General features: G+C 36.0%; 1 protein-coding gene across 2 annotated transcripts in view; it reads right to left on the reverse strand.

Annotated features, from left to right (window-relative positions):
- SMC5 (structural maintenance of chromosomes 5) overlaps positions 1-15151 on the reverse strand; it is a 98089-nt gene that overhangs the window by 51865 nt on the left and 31073 nt on the right. For both annotated transcript variants that reach the window (XM_066368009.1, XM_066368008.1), the window contains exon 9: positions 399-654. In XM_066368009.1, the coding sequence (XP_066224106.1) occupies positions 399-654 (256 nt within the window). The remainder of the gene's footprint in view (positions 1-398; positions 655-15151) is intronic.

Consider the following 15151-nt stretch of genomic DNA (forward strand, 5'->3'; position numbering starts at 1 on the left):
TATTTGAAGACGACCAGAGCTCTATATACAAGGTCTACAGGAAAGAAAACAAAGATGTAAATGGACAAGCTTCAAGGAGCAAAGCAATCTAAAGTTTATGAAGGCTAAAATAAAGAGCTTAAATTTGATCTGAGAAATAACAGTAACTGATTTTATAAAGAAAATAAAGCATTTTTAGAGAATTAAATCAACTGACGTAATCGCCCTATTGGCATATCATGATGCATGATAGATGTAGGTAATTAAGGCACTAATTTAGGAGAACTGAGTTGAGCATCCTCAACAGGGAGACCTGAATATTTATAAAGACATGTTATCATGGGAAGAAGAAAGCCCATCCTCAAATATATAGCTCCATTTTACAAACATCTGTTCATCCTATGTTTAATAAAACTTACTCTTTTTCTCCTTCTCTAGAGTTTCCCTCTCTTTATGCTTATCAACGATCTCACTTTCACATAATCCCTTTTCATCTTGAACTCGTCTCAGATCATTTGTAATGGCATCAATCTGGGGTTGAAGATTCACACAGTTTTCTGTGGTCCTCAGTTCATTTTGCAAATCATCTATCATTTTGCGGGTATTACTTATTCTTCTCTGTCGGTCATGTTCTTCATTTTGTTTTACTATTAAAGCCTGCTGAAGTTCCTCAATCTAATAAAACAAAAGGCAGTTAGTACTGGAGATCGATTTTCTCTTGGTTTATAAGGCTTTTATAGTAATATAGTTTTTTAAATACAAACCAATTTAAGAACATGGGTGTTTTCCTCACTAAACAGTATTGACCTAGAATTAGACTGTATATCTTTGTTTTATTCACTGATATATCCAAAGCACCTAGAGTAATGTTTAGCATATAGTTAATACTCATTAAATATTTGCTAAATAAACAAAATATTTATAAAGCCAATCAGATTTCTAGTGTTTACAGGAAGTAAATACATGTTTCACATCCTAACACCAAAATTAAAAGGCATGTGGTATATACTTTCAATAAAGCAGAAATAATATAAATGATAATTAGTTCACCCTATTAATTTTAAACTAAACTATTTTCTTTCAAAAATTATTTTCTACTAATACTTCAAATTAATACATTGGGACTTTTGAACATCAATCTATGTATATATTTAGATTCGTTAAGTAATATTAGGGGTAAATTATTTTTAAATACTTCATACCATGTTAAGTTGTCAGTGAAATTTTTGTCAAAACCAGATATACTGTGGTCTACCCAAGAAAGAGTTAAGATTTTAAGATATACACACATATACATATATACCTATATACCTTTATGTTAAAAAAAACCCCACAGAACTTTGTATTCAAATAGACAAAGTTAACCTATCACATAATTTGCCTGTTAGCTCACTTTCTTTCCAAGTCACATTAACTCCTTCTCCATTATAAAGTAACAACGTATTCATTATAGAAAACTGGAAAATACAAAAACAAATAAAAATCCATAATTTTAAATGCTCTTAAACATTTACATTTTAATGCTTATCTAAAGAACATTCACGTTTTACCAAATTGCATCACAAAAAAGTATTGAGAGCAGTTTCTCATTATCCCGTAAGTCCTTGTTAATAAAAATTTAATGCCTGCATAATGTCCTGTTATATGGACAAGCCTCATCTTACCCATTCTCTGTTGTTGAAAATTTGGGTTATCAATTTCTTCTTCCTAAAAATTTATCTTTGAAAGTGTCAAGATAATGAAACTAAGCATATACCAAAGTCCCCTGTACCAAACACACAGGAGAGAAAAAAAATATTTGAAAAAATTAAGTTACATATCTGAAAATTAACAATGTTCAATGAGCCTAAAAGGAGAAACCAACAAGCCATAGACTTCAGCACGGACAGTCCAAGCAATTCAGGAAAATAAACAGGCTTGTCACAGAAGACAGGCACAGAATTAACCATCACATAATATATGAGGAAATCCAAGTGCAAGAAAAACAACACGTAAATATAAAATATAGTCTTGCCCTCTCAGCAAAACAGAGATATTCTAGGCACCAAAAAATAATCCAAGAAACTACCATGACTAACATGGATATCATCTCATATCCATGTTTAGCTCTGGCACAGCAAGTCCAAGCCTCATAGATCACCAATCTCCCCTAGGATATCACTCCCATACTTCTATTTGTCATTTCTCTGAATGCTGTCTCTTCTTGTACTAACTGAAATTTGGCTATTACTGAGATGCTTCTTCCTAGAGCCTCTGAAGTAGTGACCACTTCCCGCTGTGATCCTTCAGAGAACTCAGAAGTGAGGAGTGCCCTGACTGATCCCTATTGTACTACTCCCTCAACTGACTGAGCCCCACACTTCAGTACCTTTGAAGACTATGTGATCAGCCTTTACCACCCATCCATCATCTATTGTTGCTAGTTTAACTACCTCCTTCAAAATTCTTCCTTCACTGATGACTTTAGCACCCAAGTAACTCAATTTCTTCCTCTCCATTATGACTGTTATTGTGAACCTTCTTCTTCTTCTTTTTTTTTTTTGTATTTTTCTGAAGTTGGAAATGGGGAGGCATTCAGACAGACTCCCACATGCGCCCGACCAGGATCCACCCGGCATGCCCACCAGGGGGCGATGCTCTGCCCACCTGGGGCACGCTCTGTTGCAGCCAGAGCCATTCTAGCACCTGAGGCAGAGGCCATAGAGCCATCCTCAGCTCCTGGGCCAATTTTGCTCCAATGGAGCCTCAGCTGTGGGAGGGGAAGAGAGAGACAGAGAGGAAGGAGAGGGGGAGGGGTGGAGAAGCAGATGGGCGCCTCTCCTGTGTGCCCTGGCTGGGAATCGAACCCGGGACTCCTGCATGCCAGGCCGACGCTCTACCACTGAGCCAACCGGCCAGGGAAAACTTCTACATATATACATACACAGAAAAATCAATCTCTTAGGTCTCTGTTGTTCCCTGACTTTAACTTCACCCATCTGCTCTGAAAACCCTCCTCCCTCATCTACCTTTTCTTACTGTTATATTCTAGATAATGAAAATTCCCCAAGATCATATCACTTCTGAAAACTCCATTTCTACAACCCTACTCTTTGATCACCATTTCTTTTCCCTCTGTTTTACTTATTTATAGTATTCCTATTCCAACCCTTTGACCTCACAGGGTCCTGCAATCCACTGACCCCAGTACCTTTTCAAAAATCCATCATTCCTTTCATTTCTTTACTTAACCTACTAAGGAAGTCCACAACCCTTAACTATAATCATTCACTTTCAAAGACATCTTGATCCCTCAACTAATCTAAGTCCCACTACCCAGGAAAAAGCCTAGTTTTTTAAACTTAACTATATACCACTTACCTATATCAAAGCAATTGAACTAATTGGAGAAACTCTCAAAAATGGGCAACACTTTAAATTTACAACCACAAAATTTAAATGGGCATTTCAAGCAACCTCTCTAACAAATGTAGTTGTAATCTGTTAAATTCTAAGATTAGTTCACATCTTCCCCTCCTTCTTGAATCCTTTATTGCTGCAGGTCCTCTACTCACTCAGGCACTGTATTGTCTCACACCTCATTAAGAGCATAATAAAGTTCAGAGTACTCTGATCACAGTGCTTTTCCTATTTCCAAATCTATCACCCTAGCCACCAGTGGTACTCATTCTGCTTTGTCTTGCCTAAAATACAAGGAGAGATCATGTAGCTACTTAAATATAATTCTCTAAGGCTACTCCAAAATGTGGTTCTCAAATTATTTATGATGAGGACTCGGTTTTCAAGCTATTACAAGTCAACTTTTATTACTTACAACAACAATAAATTACTAACAATCATTTTGGGAAAGTTTGGCAACTCCTTGAAAAATTATAGGTACACCTATGATATTCTACTTCTAGAATATTATCGAAGAGAAATGAAAACATGTTCACAAATAAATGTATATGAAATATTCATGGAAGCTTTACTGGTAATACCCCTAAACCAAAAACAACCTAAATGTCTAGCAATCGTGAATGAATAAACAAATTAGGTCTCAAAAAAAATGAAGAAGAAAAAAAACCACCCTGAACAAAAATTAAAATACAACATCAGAATTTGTGGGACACAGCTAAAACAAAGATAAGGGAAGCTTATAGTATTAAGTGCATACACATGAAAAGATGAAAAGTCTCAAATCAATAACCTGGACTTCTACCTCAAGAAACCGCCCCCCCCCCTTTTTTTGCAAAAAGAGCAAAATATATATACATCAAACAGAGGAAAGAAAATAAGATAAAAACTGACATCAGTGAAATTGAAAAGAAAAATCAATGAAACAAAAAAGCTGCTACTTTGAAAAAGCATTAAAATGAACAAACCTCCAGCAACATTGACAAAACAAAAAATGATTGCTGAAGACACTACCAATATCAGGAATGAAATAGGGGCATGACTGTATAATCACAGACCTTAAAGATATCAAAAAAATGATAGGAGAATTTGTACACACATAAATTTGATAACTTACACAAAATGAACCAATTCCTCAAAAACCACTAGCACAACTCATCTACTTTGAAAGAGATTATTTGAATAGGCCTACAATTTTAAGGTAAATTCATAATTTTAAACTCCCCCTTCAAAAATTTCCAGATGCAAATAGTATCATTTAAGAATTATTCAGAATATTTAAAGAATTAACAATTCTACACAATCACCTCAAAAAACAGAGGAAACACTTCCCAATTAATTTTATAAAGCTAGTTATTATACTGATTGACACCAAAAGCAGACAGCACAAAACTAAAACTAAAGAAAAATATTCCTCAAAAACATACAAAATTCTTTAACTGTTAGCCCACAGAATTCAACAGTATGTAAAAGTAATTACATGTTTATACAATGAACCAAGCAGGGTTCATTTCATAAATGCAATGTTGATTTGACTGTCAAAAATCAATCACTGGTAGATAGAAAAGATGGCAATGGAGTAGGCGAACCCACAGACACCCAGCTCTCACCACCAAACTGGAATACAAATCAATTTAGGAAAAATCAGCGTGAAAAACCAACTCTGGACTACAAGAACAGCTCTCAAAAACCAAGGAGCAAAGAAGAAGCCACAACAAACCTGGTAGGGAGCGCCTGAATCTCCCCTGCTTGCAGGAATGGAGGGGAGGGGTGAGGCTGAGAGCCTAGAGGGGATCTCACTCCAGGGAAAAGAGCAGAAATACTGCTCATAGCCACTTGCCTGGCGACCAGGGAGCAAGGTGTGTTGAAAAGACCAGCTTATCTCCCAAGTGGAAAGGAAAGAGAGAGGGACAGACTGTGAGGGGCTAAGGAATGCAGGAGATGACCTAAAAAAGCTGACTCATCCATGCTGGAGGTGGCCATAGCTGGGGGAGGGACTGAACCTTTCACAAAATAGAGCTGAATTGCTTCCAGATCAGAGATCTCCGGACATCTATCCAGCTCCAATCAGCGCAACAAGACACAGCTGAAAACAAGAAGTGGGGAGGAGGGGCAGTAATTCAGGTCTCCATGGAGATCTGAGATACACCTCCCCCTACTGAAGCTGAGAAAACACCCTGTCCCGGGAGAGATTAATTGGCTAAAGAGGCCTTCAGAGTCTCAGGTTACACCCACCGCATTCCTGGATACAGTTTCAAGGAAGCCCCCTGCTGAGATCAATAAAAAGACTATCACCTGTTAAGAAAACAAACAAATCAAGACTTCAAAGCTGCCCAAATTGGAAAGTGGATTACAGATAACAGCTGATACCAACCCAAGAAGACCTAGAAATAACACAACTGAAAACTGGAGGCAGACAACACCAAGCCTAGACTCAACCAACTCTACAAATAAAAAACCCAAAAACAGACAATGAGAAGACAAAGAAGTGCAATCCAAATGAAACCACAAGAGACATCTTCAGGAGATGAACTGAGTGATATGGAAATAATCAAACTTCCAGATGCGGAGTTCAAAATAATGATTGTAAGGATGCTTAGGGATCTTAGAACAACAATGGATGGTCATTATGAACACCTAAATAAAGAAATAGCAAGTATAAAAAAGAATCAGACGGAGATGACAAATATAATATCAGAAATAAAAGACCACAATGGAAGGAATTAAAATCAGGATAGATAGAGCTGCTGAGGATCGAATTGAAATAAGTAAATCAGAAAAAACTAAGAACTATATGAATCCATATATAGATGGGACATAAAAATGAGACTCAAGAGACATGAACAAGAATGTGATGGCAACGGGGGTGGAGGGGTGGGGGGAGGGAGGATGGGGCGAGGAAGGAGAGAGGGGGTGGGGGAGGGGAGGGGCACAAAGAAAACCAGATAGAAGGTGACAAAAGACAATTTGACTTTGGGGGAGGGGTATACAGCACAATCAAATGTCAAAATAATCTAGAGATGTTTTCTCTCAACATATGTACCCTGATTTATCAATGTCACTGCATTAATTTTAATAATAATAAAAAAATCAATCACTGTAATCCATCATATTAACACACTCAAGATGAGCATGTACACGATCATATCAAAGATGCAGAAAAAGCATTTAACAAAACCCAACAGTCATTCATAACACATATTCTCAGAAACATAAGAACAGAGCAGAATTTTTTAAAACTTGTTAAAGAACATCTATTTAAACCTACAACTAATATTACAGTTAATAGTAAAAAACTGAATGCTTTCTCCTAAAATTGGGAACAAGGCACAATGTCTACACTTACCAATCTTACTCAACAAAGTAATGGAAATTCTAGCCAGTGCAATAAGGAATGAAAAGAAAAAAAAAAGATAAAAAACACAAATCAGAAATGATGAAATAAAGAGCTGTCTCCATTTGCAGATGACATGACTGTCTATGTAGAAAATGCCCAGGATTTGTTTGAGGGTTAGAGATAGAGATTGACAAATATTGAGGGAGAGAGTAAGGAAGAAACAAAATGAAAAATTTGGGTGTAATAGAACAAAACACAATGAGGACTTTTATGCTGAAAACGAGATAACGCTGCTGAACGAAATCAAAGCTCTTAATAAATGGAGACATACCATGTCCACAGAATGGAAGACAACACAGTCAAGATTTCAATTCTCACCAAATTGATATACACAATCAATGCAATGCCTACTGAAATGCCAGCAACATTTTTCTGTAGATATAGAAAAAACTGGAATGGGAATGGTGAAAGACCTCTGAAAATCACTCTTCCATAAAAGAAAAAAAAAAAAAAGAAAACACTGACAAGAACTGTCAAAATTAAGTCTTTCAGAATTCTAGAATTTAAGCAAAGACTCTGAACAACACAAAAAGTGTTTATTCAAGAAATATGCCTAATTCTTGGAAAAAATTGCAAGCTCTGTGGTACTTTGAGCATTACCTTATTCCTGTTACAGTCTCCCCAATTCCATGCAGCCTTTTGCTTTTCCCATTTTTAAATCATTTTTACTTTTCAATTACAGTTGATACAACTATAGTAGTTTCAGGTGTACATCCCAGTAATTAGACATTATGAACTTGCTAAGTGATCATCCTGATAATCTGAGACTATATAGTTATTACATTATTATTAAATATCCCTATGCTGTACTTTTATATCCCCATGTAACAACCAATCTGTACTTCTTAATCTCTTTACCTTTTTTACCCACCCTCCCCACCCTACTTATCTGGCAACCATCAAAATGTTCTCTGTATCTATGAGTCTGTTTCTGTTCTGACTATTCATATATTTTCTAGCAATTGCTGATACAGATGTATTTACTGTCATTTACTTGTTCATATTTTTTATCATTTTTAAATTCTTCTTAAAGAAGACTCTTCAACATTTTATATGCTATTTGTTTGGTGATGATAAACTCCTTTAGCTTTTTCTTGCCTGAGAAGCTCTTGATCTGTTCTTCAATTCTAAATGACAGCTTTGCTGAGTACAGTAATCTTGGTTGTAAATCTGTGCTTTTCATCACTTTATATATCTTTTGGCAATCCTTTCTGACCTGCAAAGTTTCTATTAAGAAATCAGCTGGGGGCTTCATAGGAGTTTCCTTGTATGTAACTGCTTTTCTCTTGCTGCTTTTAAGATTCTGTCTTTAGCCTTTGGCAATAGCCCACAATTAAAGTGAAGTCAGCAGCCTAGAAGCCACTGGAGAGGTCAGAACAGGTTTAGAGTTCTTCCAAATTCTCATTCTCAAATAATGGTCATTATTTGATCTGTCTAGCAGTTTCCAAAAAACCTTATACTCAAGGCTTGTGACCTGACTCCATAACTTGCATACAGCAGAACCACCTTTTCCTGAAAGCACTTGTCAAGAATAATAAGTGACAACTGTTTAATTCCACAGTTGTCTGTAGCATGATTAACACTTGTGGCAAATAATAAGCTAACCAAAGCACTTCAAAGGAAAGGCTAGAGAATGGGATACTCATAGGAGGCTTTGGAAGCTACTGGAATCTAGAAGGCCACGTTTGAGTAGAACTGTGTGCATGTCCAGGGCTGTGTGTATGCTCCAGAAATACCTAAGCAGGCCCCCAGCTCTGTACAACCGAAGAAGTGTCAGAGTTATAAATCTGCACTGAAAATTAAAGTGCGCAATAATTATGGGGGCATTTATTCAAGAAAGACAACTAAATCTTGGTGAGAAGTAGTAAACCTGCCCAACAATGTTGAAGGAGTCCCCCAAGATGCACTCACACACCCTCAGCAAAGACTAGGAGACATACTGGTTCTCAACATTTAAGGAAATAGCTGTCCAATCATTAGCTGACCACTAAGCTAACTGAGCAGACACTTCAGTAGTCACATATGACAAAGAATACAGACCTCATAGAAGTAGTTAGAAAAAGAACCCCTAAAAAGCAGCAATAACATCATTAACAAACACAAGCCTAGGGGAGAGGAGGACAACGGATTTCACAGTTGTCACATCATGCTATTTAAATGGTCCAGTTTCAAAAAAGAAGTAGAATACATTCAATGAAACAAGAATGACCCATATACATAATACACAAGAAAAAAGCACTCAAAAGAAAATGCCCCCATAAAGCCCAAGAATAGACTTAAAAAATAAAAAATTTGAAAATACTTAATGTATTAAAGGAAATCATGTCAAAAATATTGAAGGAAAGATATTCTTAATGAATAGAGAATATCAATAGAAAGAACTTATCAAAAAGAACCAACTAGAAATTCTGGAAAAAAGTTTTTAAATACTGGAACAAAAGATTCAGTAGTGAGGCTCCAGAACAGAATGACTAGGTAAAACAAAGGATAAGATAGGTCAACTAAGATGAGCAAGTCTGAGAAACAGAAAAACAAACAAATGAAGAAAAATAAATAGAATGTAGGACACCATCAAGTATATCAAAACATGCATAGGCCTGACCTGTGGTGGCGCAGTAGATAAAGCGTCGACCTGGAAACGCTGAGGTCGCCGGTTTGAAACCCTGGGCTTGCCTGGTCAAGGCACATATGGGAGTTGATGCTTCCAGCTCCTCCCCCCTTCTCTCTCTCTACCTCTCTCTCCTCTCTAAAAATGGATTTAAAAAAAAAAAAAAACATGCATAACAGTCTCTGGAGAAAAGAGAAAGTGGCAGAAAAAATATTTGAAAAAACAATAACTAAAAAAATTTCCAACTTTGATGAAAAACATGAATCTGTACATCCAAGAAGCTCAATTAATTCCAAGCAGGATAAACTCAAGGTGATTCACATCTAGAAACATCACAGTTAACTGTTGAAAGACAAAAAGAAAAATTTGAAAACAAGAAAAAAGTAACTCATCATGTCTAAGGGATCCTCATTAACAGCTGACTCCTCATCAGAAACCCTAAAGACCAAATGCAGTGGGATATCACATTCAAAGTGCTGAAAGAAAATCAAGAATGGTATATCCAGCAAAACTACCCATCAAAAACAAAGGAGAATTTACTACATTCCCAGATAAACAAAATCTGAGAGAATTTTTCACCAGCAGACCTACCCTAGAAGAAACACTAAAGAAGTCTTGCAGGCCAAAATAAAAGGACTCTAGACAGAACTTGAATCTATACAAAGAAATAAAGAACACCAGGTAAACAGAAAAGGTAATGAATACACTGGTCCCTTATCTATCGCAGGGGTTAGGTTCGTTAGGTTCCAGAATCCCTCGCGATAGGCAAAAATCCGTGAAGTAGCAACCTTATATTTATTTTATTATTTATATATATATTAAGGCTTTATAAACCCTCTTCACACTCTTATAAACCTTTCCCACACTTATTTTACCTCAAAATTAATTAAAATAATAAATATATAAAATACCTATATACCGCAAAATCCCGCGATATAGCGAAAAATCCACAATACAAAATTAGATATATACAATTTAAAAACCGGCGATACAGTGAGACAGCAAAAAGTGAACTGCGATATGGTGAGGGAACAACTGTATAAATGTATCTGTTGTATGTAAATCTTTTTTCTTCCTATCTGATACAAAAGGGAAATACTGGGGTATAATAAAAAATATATTATTTGGTCTTCGCTCAGAGTTCTTACACACATGGAATTTCCTGACTAAAAGAAGTGTCTTTTGCTATTCATAACAAGCCTCTTTTGATGATACTGGATTTTATGCTAATAAGACTCTTGGTAGGGTGCCTAGATAGCTTCAGTATGGAGACTGGTTGCTAGAAGAACCAACCACATGATTAAAGTGTTAGAACTTTCAACCCTACCACAAGCTCGAAAAGGGGAGAGGGGCAGGAGACCAATAGCCAATAATTTAAACAATCATTCCTTTTGAACTCTTGAACAACGAGGTTCCAGAGCTTCAATGTTGGTAAACATGATACACTGGGAAGATAACACATTCAGAGAAAATGAAAGCTCTGTACCACTCTATTCCCCTCCCATACCTTGTCTTGTATTTCTTCCATTTACCTACTTCTGAGTTGTCTTCTTTGTAATAATCTGGTAATTGTCAAGTATAATGTTTTCTTAAATTCTGTGAATCCTTCTAGTAAATACTGAACCTGAATAGGGTGTGGGTGTTGTGAAAACCCTTGAATTTGAAGACAGATTAGACAGAAGTGCAAGTATCCTAGGGCTTAGAGTCTGACATCTGAAGCTGAGCACTTAACTTATAGAGCTGGCTCAAATTCCAGGTAGTTAGTATCAGAACTGAACTGAATTGTGGAACATGCACAGTTGTTGTCAGAGAATCAGATAATAATACTATTACAAAAACAGAAGTGTATAAAGAAATAATTATAAAACTGTGTTGATGGGCTGAAAATGATTAAAAGTGTAATTTATATTAAAATAACAGCACAAAGAAGGGAGAAGGGAATGAAGCTATATAGCAGCAAAATGTTGAATGCTACTGAAATTACGTTGGTAGTAACAAGAACTATATAGATTATTATAGCCTGACTGGTGGTGGTACAGTGGATAGTGTTGACCTGGGATGCTGAAGTCCCAGGTTCAAAACCCCGAAGTTGCCAGCTTCAGTGCAGGGTCACTGGCTTGAGTATGGGATCACAGACATCATCCCATGGTCACTGTCTTGAGCAAGGGGTCACTGGCTCAGCTGAAGTCCCCTGGTCAAGGCACGTATAAGAAGGAATCAATGAACAACTAAAGTGACACAACTACAAGTTAATGCGTCTCACCTCTCTCCTTTCTTGTCTCTTTCTCTCTCTCTCTCAATAAAATACATAAGTAGATTATTATAAATTAAGATGTTATCAATTCCAAAGGTATTCCCTAAGAGACCAGCTCAAAAAATATACTGTAAAATGAACAAGGGAATTAAAACGGTACAACAGAAAATACTTAACATATAAGGTGGCAATTAAAGAATAGCTGAAAACAAATAAGCAAAATCATGCATTCAAATCTTACCTTGTCAGTAATTACATCAAATGTAAATAGATTAAACATTCCAATTGAAAGGCAGAAACAGGCAAAATGGGTAAAAATCTATGACCCAAATATGTATATGATGTTTATAAGAAAACACGTTAGACTGGAAGACACGGATAGATTTAAAGTAAAAGGATGGAACTTGACAGTCAATTACAACTCTTTCCCTTTCCTAGCAATCCTCATTTGATTAAAAGGCACCACTATCCATCACTTGTTAAGTCAAAAAGTTAGATGTCATTCTTGATTCTACCACACTTCAATTCTACTTCCTGAGCAACTTCTGTTGGTTCAATTTTCTTGAAGCTTCCATTATCTCCTGCCTAAATGACTGCAAAATAGCCTCCTACTGAATCCACTGCTTTTATTTTTGCCCCACATAGTCCATTCTCCATAGGCAATCCAGAGTGCTTTCAAAATAAATAAAATACTGTCCTCCCTGGCTTTCAAACTTCCAGAGCCTTTTCATAGTTTCTCACTCCATTCAGAATCAACTTGAATTTTCTTTCTTTTTTCTTCAAGGGTCATCTAATGTTGTCTTTGCCTAGCTTTTATCTGCTACTTCTCAGGAATAATACTGGACCAAAGAGGATAGTGAGGCAGAACTCAAAGTACTGAGAAAAAATTTGCAATATTCAAATTCAATATCCAGCCATATTAATATTCCAGAGTGACTGCAAAAAGGATATTTGCTGACACACAAGGACTCAGAATATCATTCTAAGAGCCTCTATAAAACACCTACAGTAGATATCCAGCAAGAAAAATCTCCATAATCTCTACTTCCTCAAAAGAGGGAGCCAGAAGAAGCATGCCCAAATTAACCAATAAAACATATTATCAGATATAAATAAATGCAACAGTAAAAAGTAACATGTCAGTAAAATTACTGACAAGTAAAATTTCTGATGATACTCACATAGAGTGAAGGAAAAGGAAATAAATAAGTGCTAGATAAAATTATTGTCTGAAGTGAAAGAAAAAAATCCTAATTAACTCTTTGTATAAAAATGTATTTTAGGCTTTAAGAGTAATCAGTAGGTTTAGAATATATAACTTTAGGAAAAAGTTTAAAATTAAGATACTTGACCAAAAGCAACAAAGTATAAAGGGGCACAGGTGGAATTAAACAAAAGAGAAAGTAGAAAACAACAGTAAATGTGAACTGGTTAAACTGATTCACTGTATGAAGTGTCTCACACTAAAGAGAAAAGATTTCTTTCTTTTCTTTCTTTGTTTCTCTCTTTTTTAATCGAGAGGAGGGAGGCAAAGAGACAGCCTCCCGTATGCACCCCAACCGGGATCCACCCAGCAAGCCCACTAAGCGGCAATGCTCTGCCCATCTGGGCGTTGCTCCATTGCTCAGCAACTGAGCTCTTCTTAGCTCCTCAGGAGGAGGCCATGGAGCATCCTCAGCACCCAGGGCCGACTTGTCCAATCAAGCAATGGTTGCAGGGAAGAAAGAGAGAGAGAGAGAGAGAGAGACAAAAAGAGAAGAGAAAGAGAAGCGAGAGGGAAGGGTAGAGGAGCAGATGGGTGCTTCTCCTGTGTGCCCTGACCAGGAATTGAACCCAGACATCCACATGCTAGACCGATGCTCTACCACTGAGCCAACAAGCCAGGGCTTCCTTTTCTTTTTAAATGTTTTTTTAAGATTTTATTTATTCATTTTAGAGAGTAGAGAGAGAAGGGAGAGAGAAGCAGGAAGCATCAACTCCCATAAGTGCCTTGACCAGGCAAGCCTAGGGTTTCAAACCGGCCACTTCAGCATTCTAGATGGACACTTTATCCACTATGCCACCACAGGTCAAGCAAGAAAAAATTTCAAAACAAGACCCAATACATATAATTTACAGTAAATAAAAGAAATCAAAACATGATGCAGAAAGAAAAAAGCTTTAAAATCCAGGAAGCAAAAATTAATAAATTTCAAGAAAAAACAGACAAATCTATACTCACAGGTATTGACATTTTAAAAATGAACAAATAACCTAAAAAAATATGGAAGTAGAGCATTAGTGTAAATTTTATCTCCACACCTAAATAAAGATGACACATTCTTTTCAAATATACACAGAAGTATAAAACAAAATACAAAATAAAAGTCCAAAAGAGGACTCAAAAAATTCTAATAAAGTCATAAAAGCCAGAACTCTACTTAAAAGGCTTAAAAATTCTATATCCATAAAAATTAAAATAAAAACTATACAATCTTATATGAAACAATTTAAAAAATTATAAACTCTTAAATTGAAAAACAGCAAAAACAGATGTCAACACAGGAGATAACCAGAAAAAACACTTTATACCGTAAAATGTATTTAATTAAGAAAAGTTCTGCAAAATCATCAACAAAATAAAAAAGGAAGTTGCTGAATGTTTGGAGAAAATATTTGCAAATCATATATATATGGGGCTAATATCCAAAAAATATATATAAAAAATTTGTGTAACTCAATACAAAAAACCACACACAAAAATGGATTAAAACTGGGCAGATCTGACTAGACAAAAAAATAACCACATACATACAGATAACCAACAAGTACATGAAAAGATGCTTAATATCACTAATTGCCAGGGAAATGCAACTTAAAACCAATAATGTATCACTTCACATCTACTAGAATGGTTTTTGTCAAGAGCCAATGATGAGGATGTGGATAAAAGGAAACCCTTGGACCATGTTGGTGAAAATGTTAACTGGTGCAAACACTATGGAAACAGTTCAGAGGTTCCTCAAAAGATTAATAAATAGAACTATCCACTCCTGGGTAATTTAGCCAAAGAAAACAAAAACACTTAACTTACAATAGCCAAGATATGGAAACAACCTAAGTGTCCATCAATGAATGAATGAAAAAAGAAAATGCAATATACACACAATGGATTAAGAAGCCACAAAAAAGAAATCCTGTCACTTGCAACAACATGGATGAAACTGAAGGCTATGCTAAGCGACATAAGATCATAGACACAGAGAAAAGATTGATAGTTGCCAGAGGTAGGGCTGGTGGATGGGTGAAATGGGTGACAAGGTTCAGGGGGTACAGTTTAAAAAATTTGTAACTATGTACAGTGACAAATGTTAACTAGACTTACTGTGGTGACCACTTCACAACATGTACAAATATCAAATCATTATGTTGTACACCTAACACTGATATAATCCTATTTAAAAAAAGTTAAGTGAAAGAGAAGGGAACAGTAAAAGAGCTGCCTCTTCTAAAAAATAAATAAATTCCAGCGACTCTT

This window comes from Saccopteryx leptura, chromosome 2, assembly GCF_036850995.1.
Source record: "Saccopteryx leptura isolate mSacLep1 chromosome 2, mSacLep1_pri_phased_curated, whole genome shotgun sequence".
Classification (NCBI taxonomy): Eukaryota; Metazoa; Chordata; class Mammalia; order Chiroptera; family Emballonuridae; genus Saccopteryx; species Saccopteryx leptura.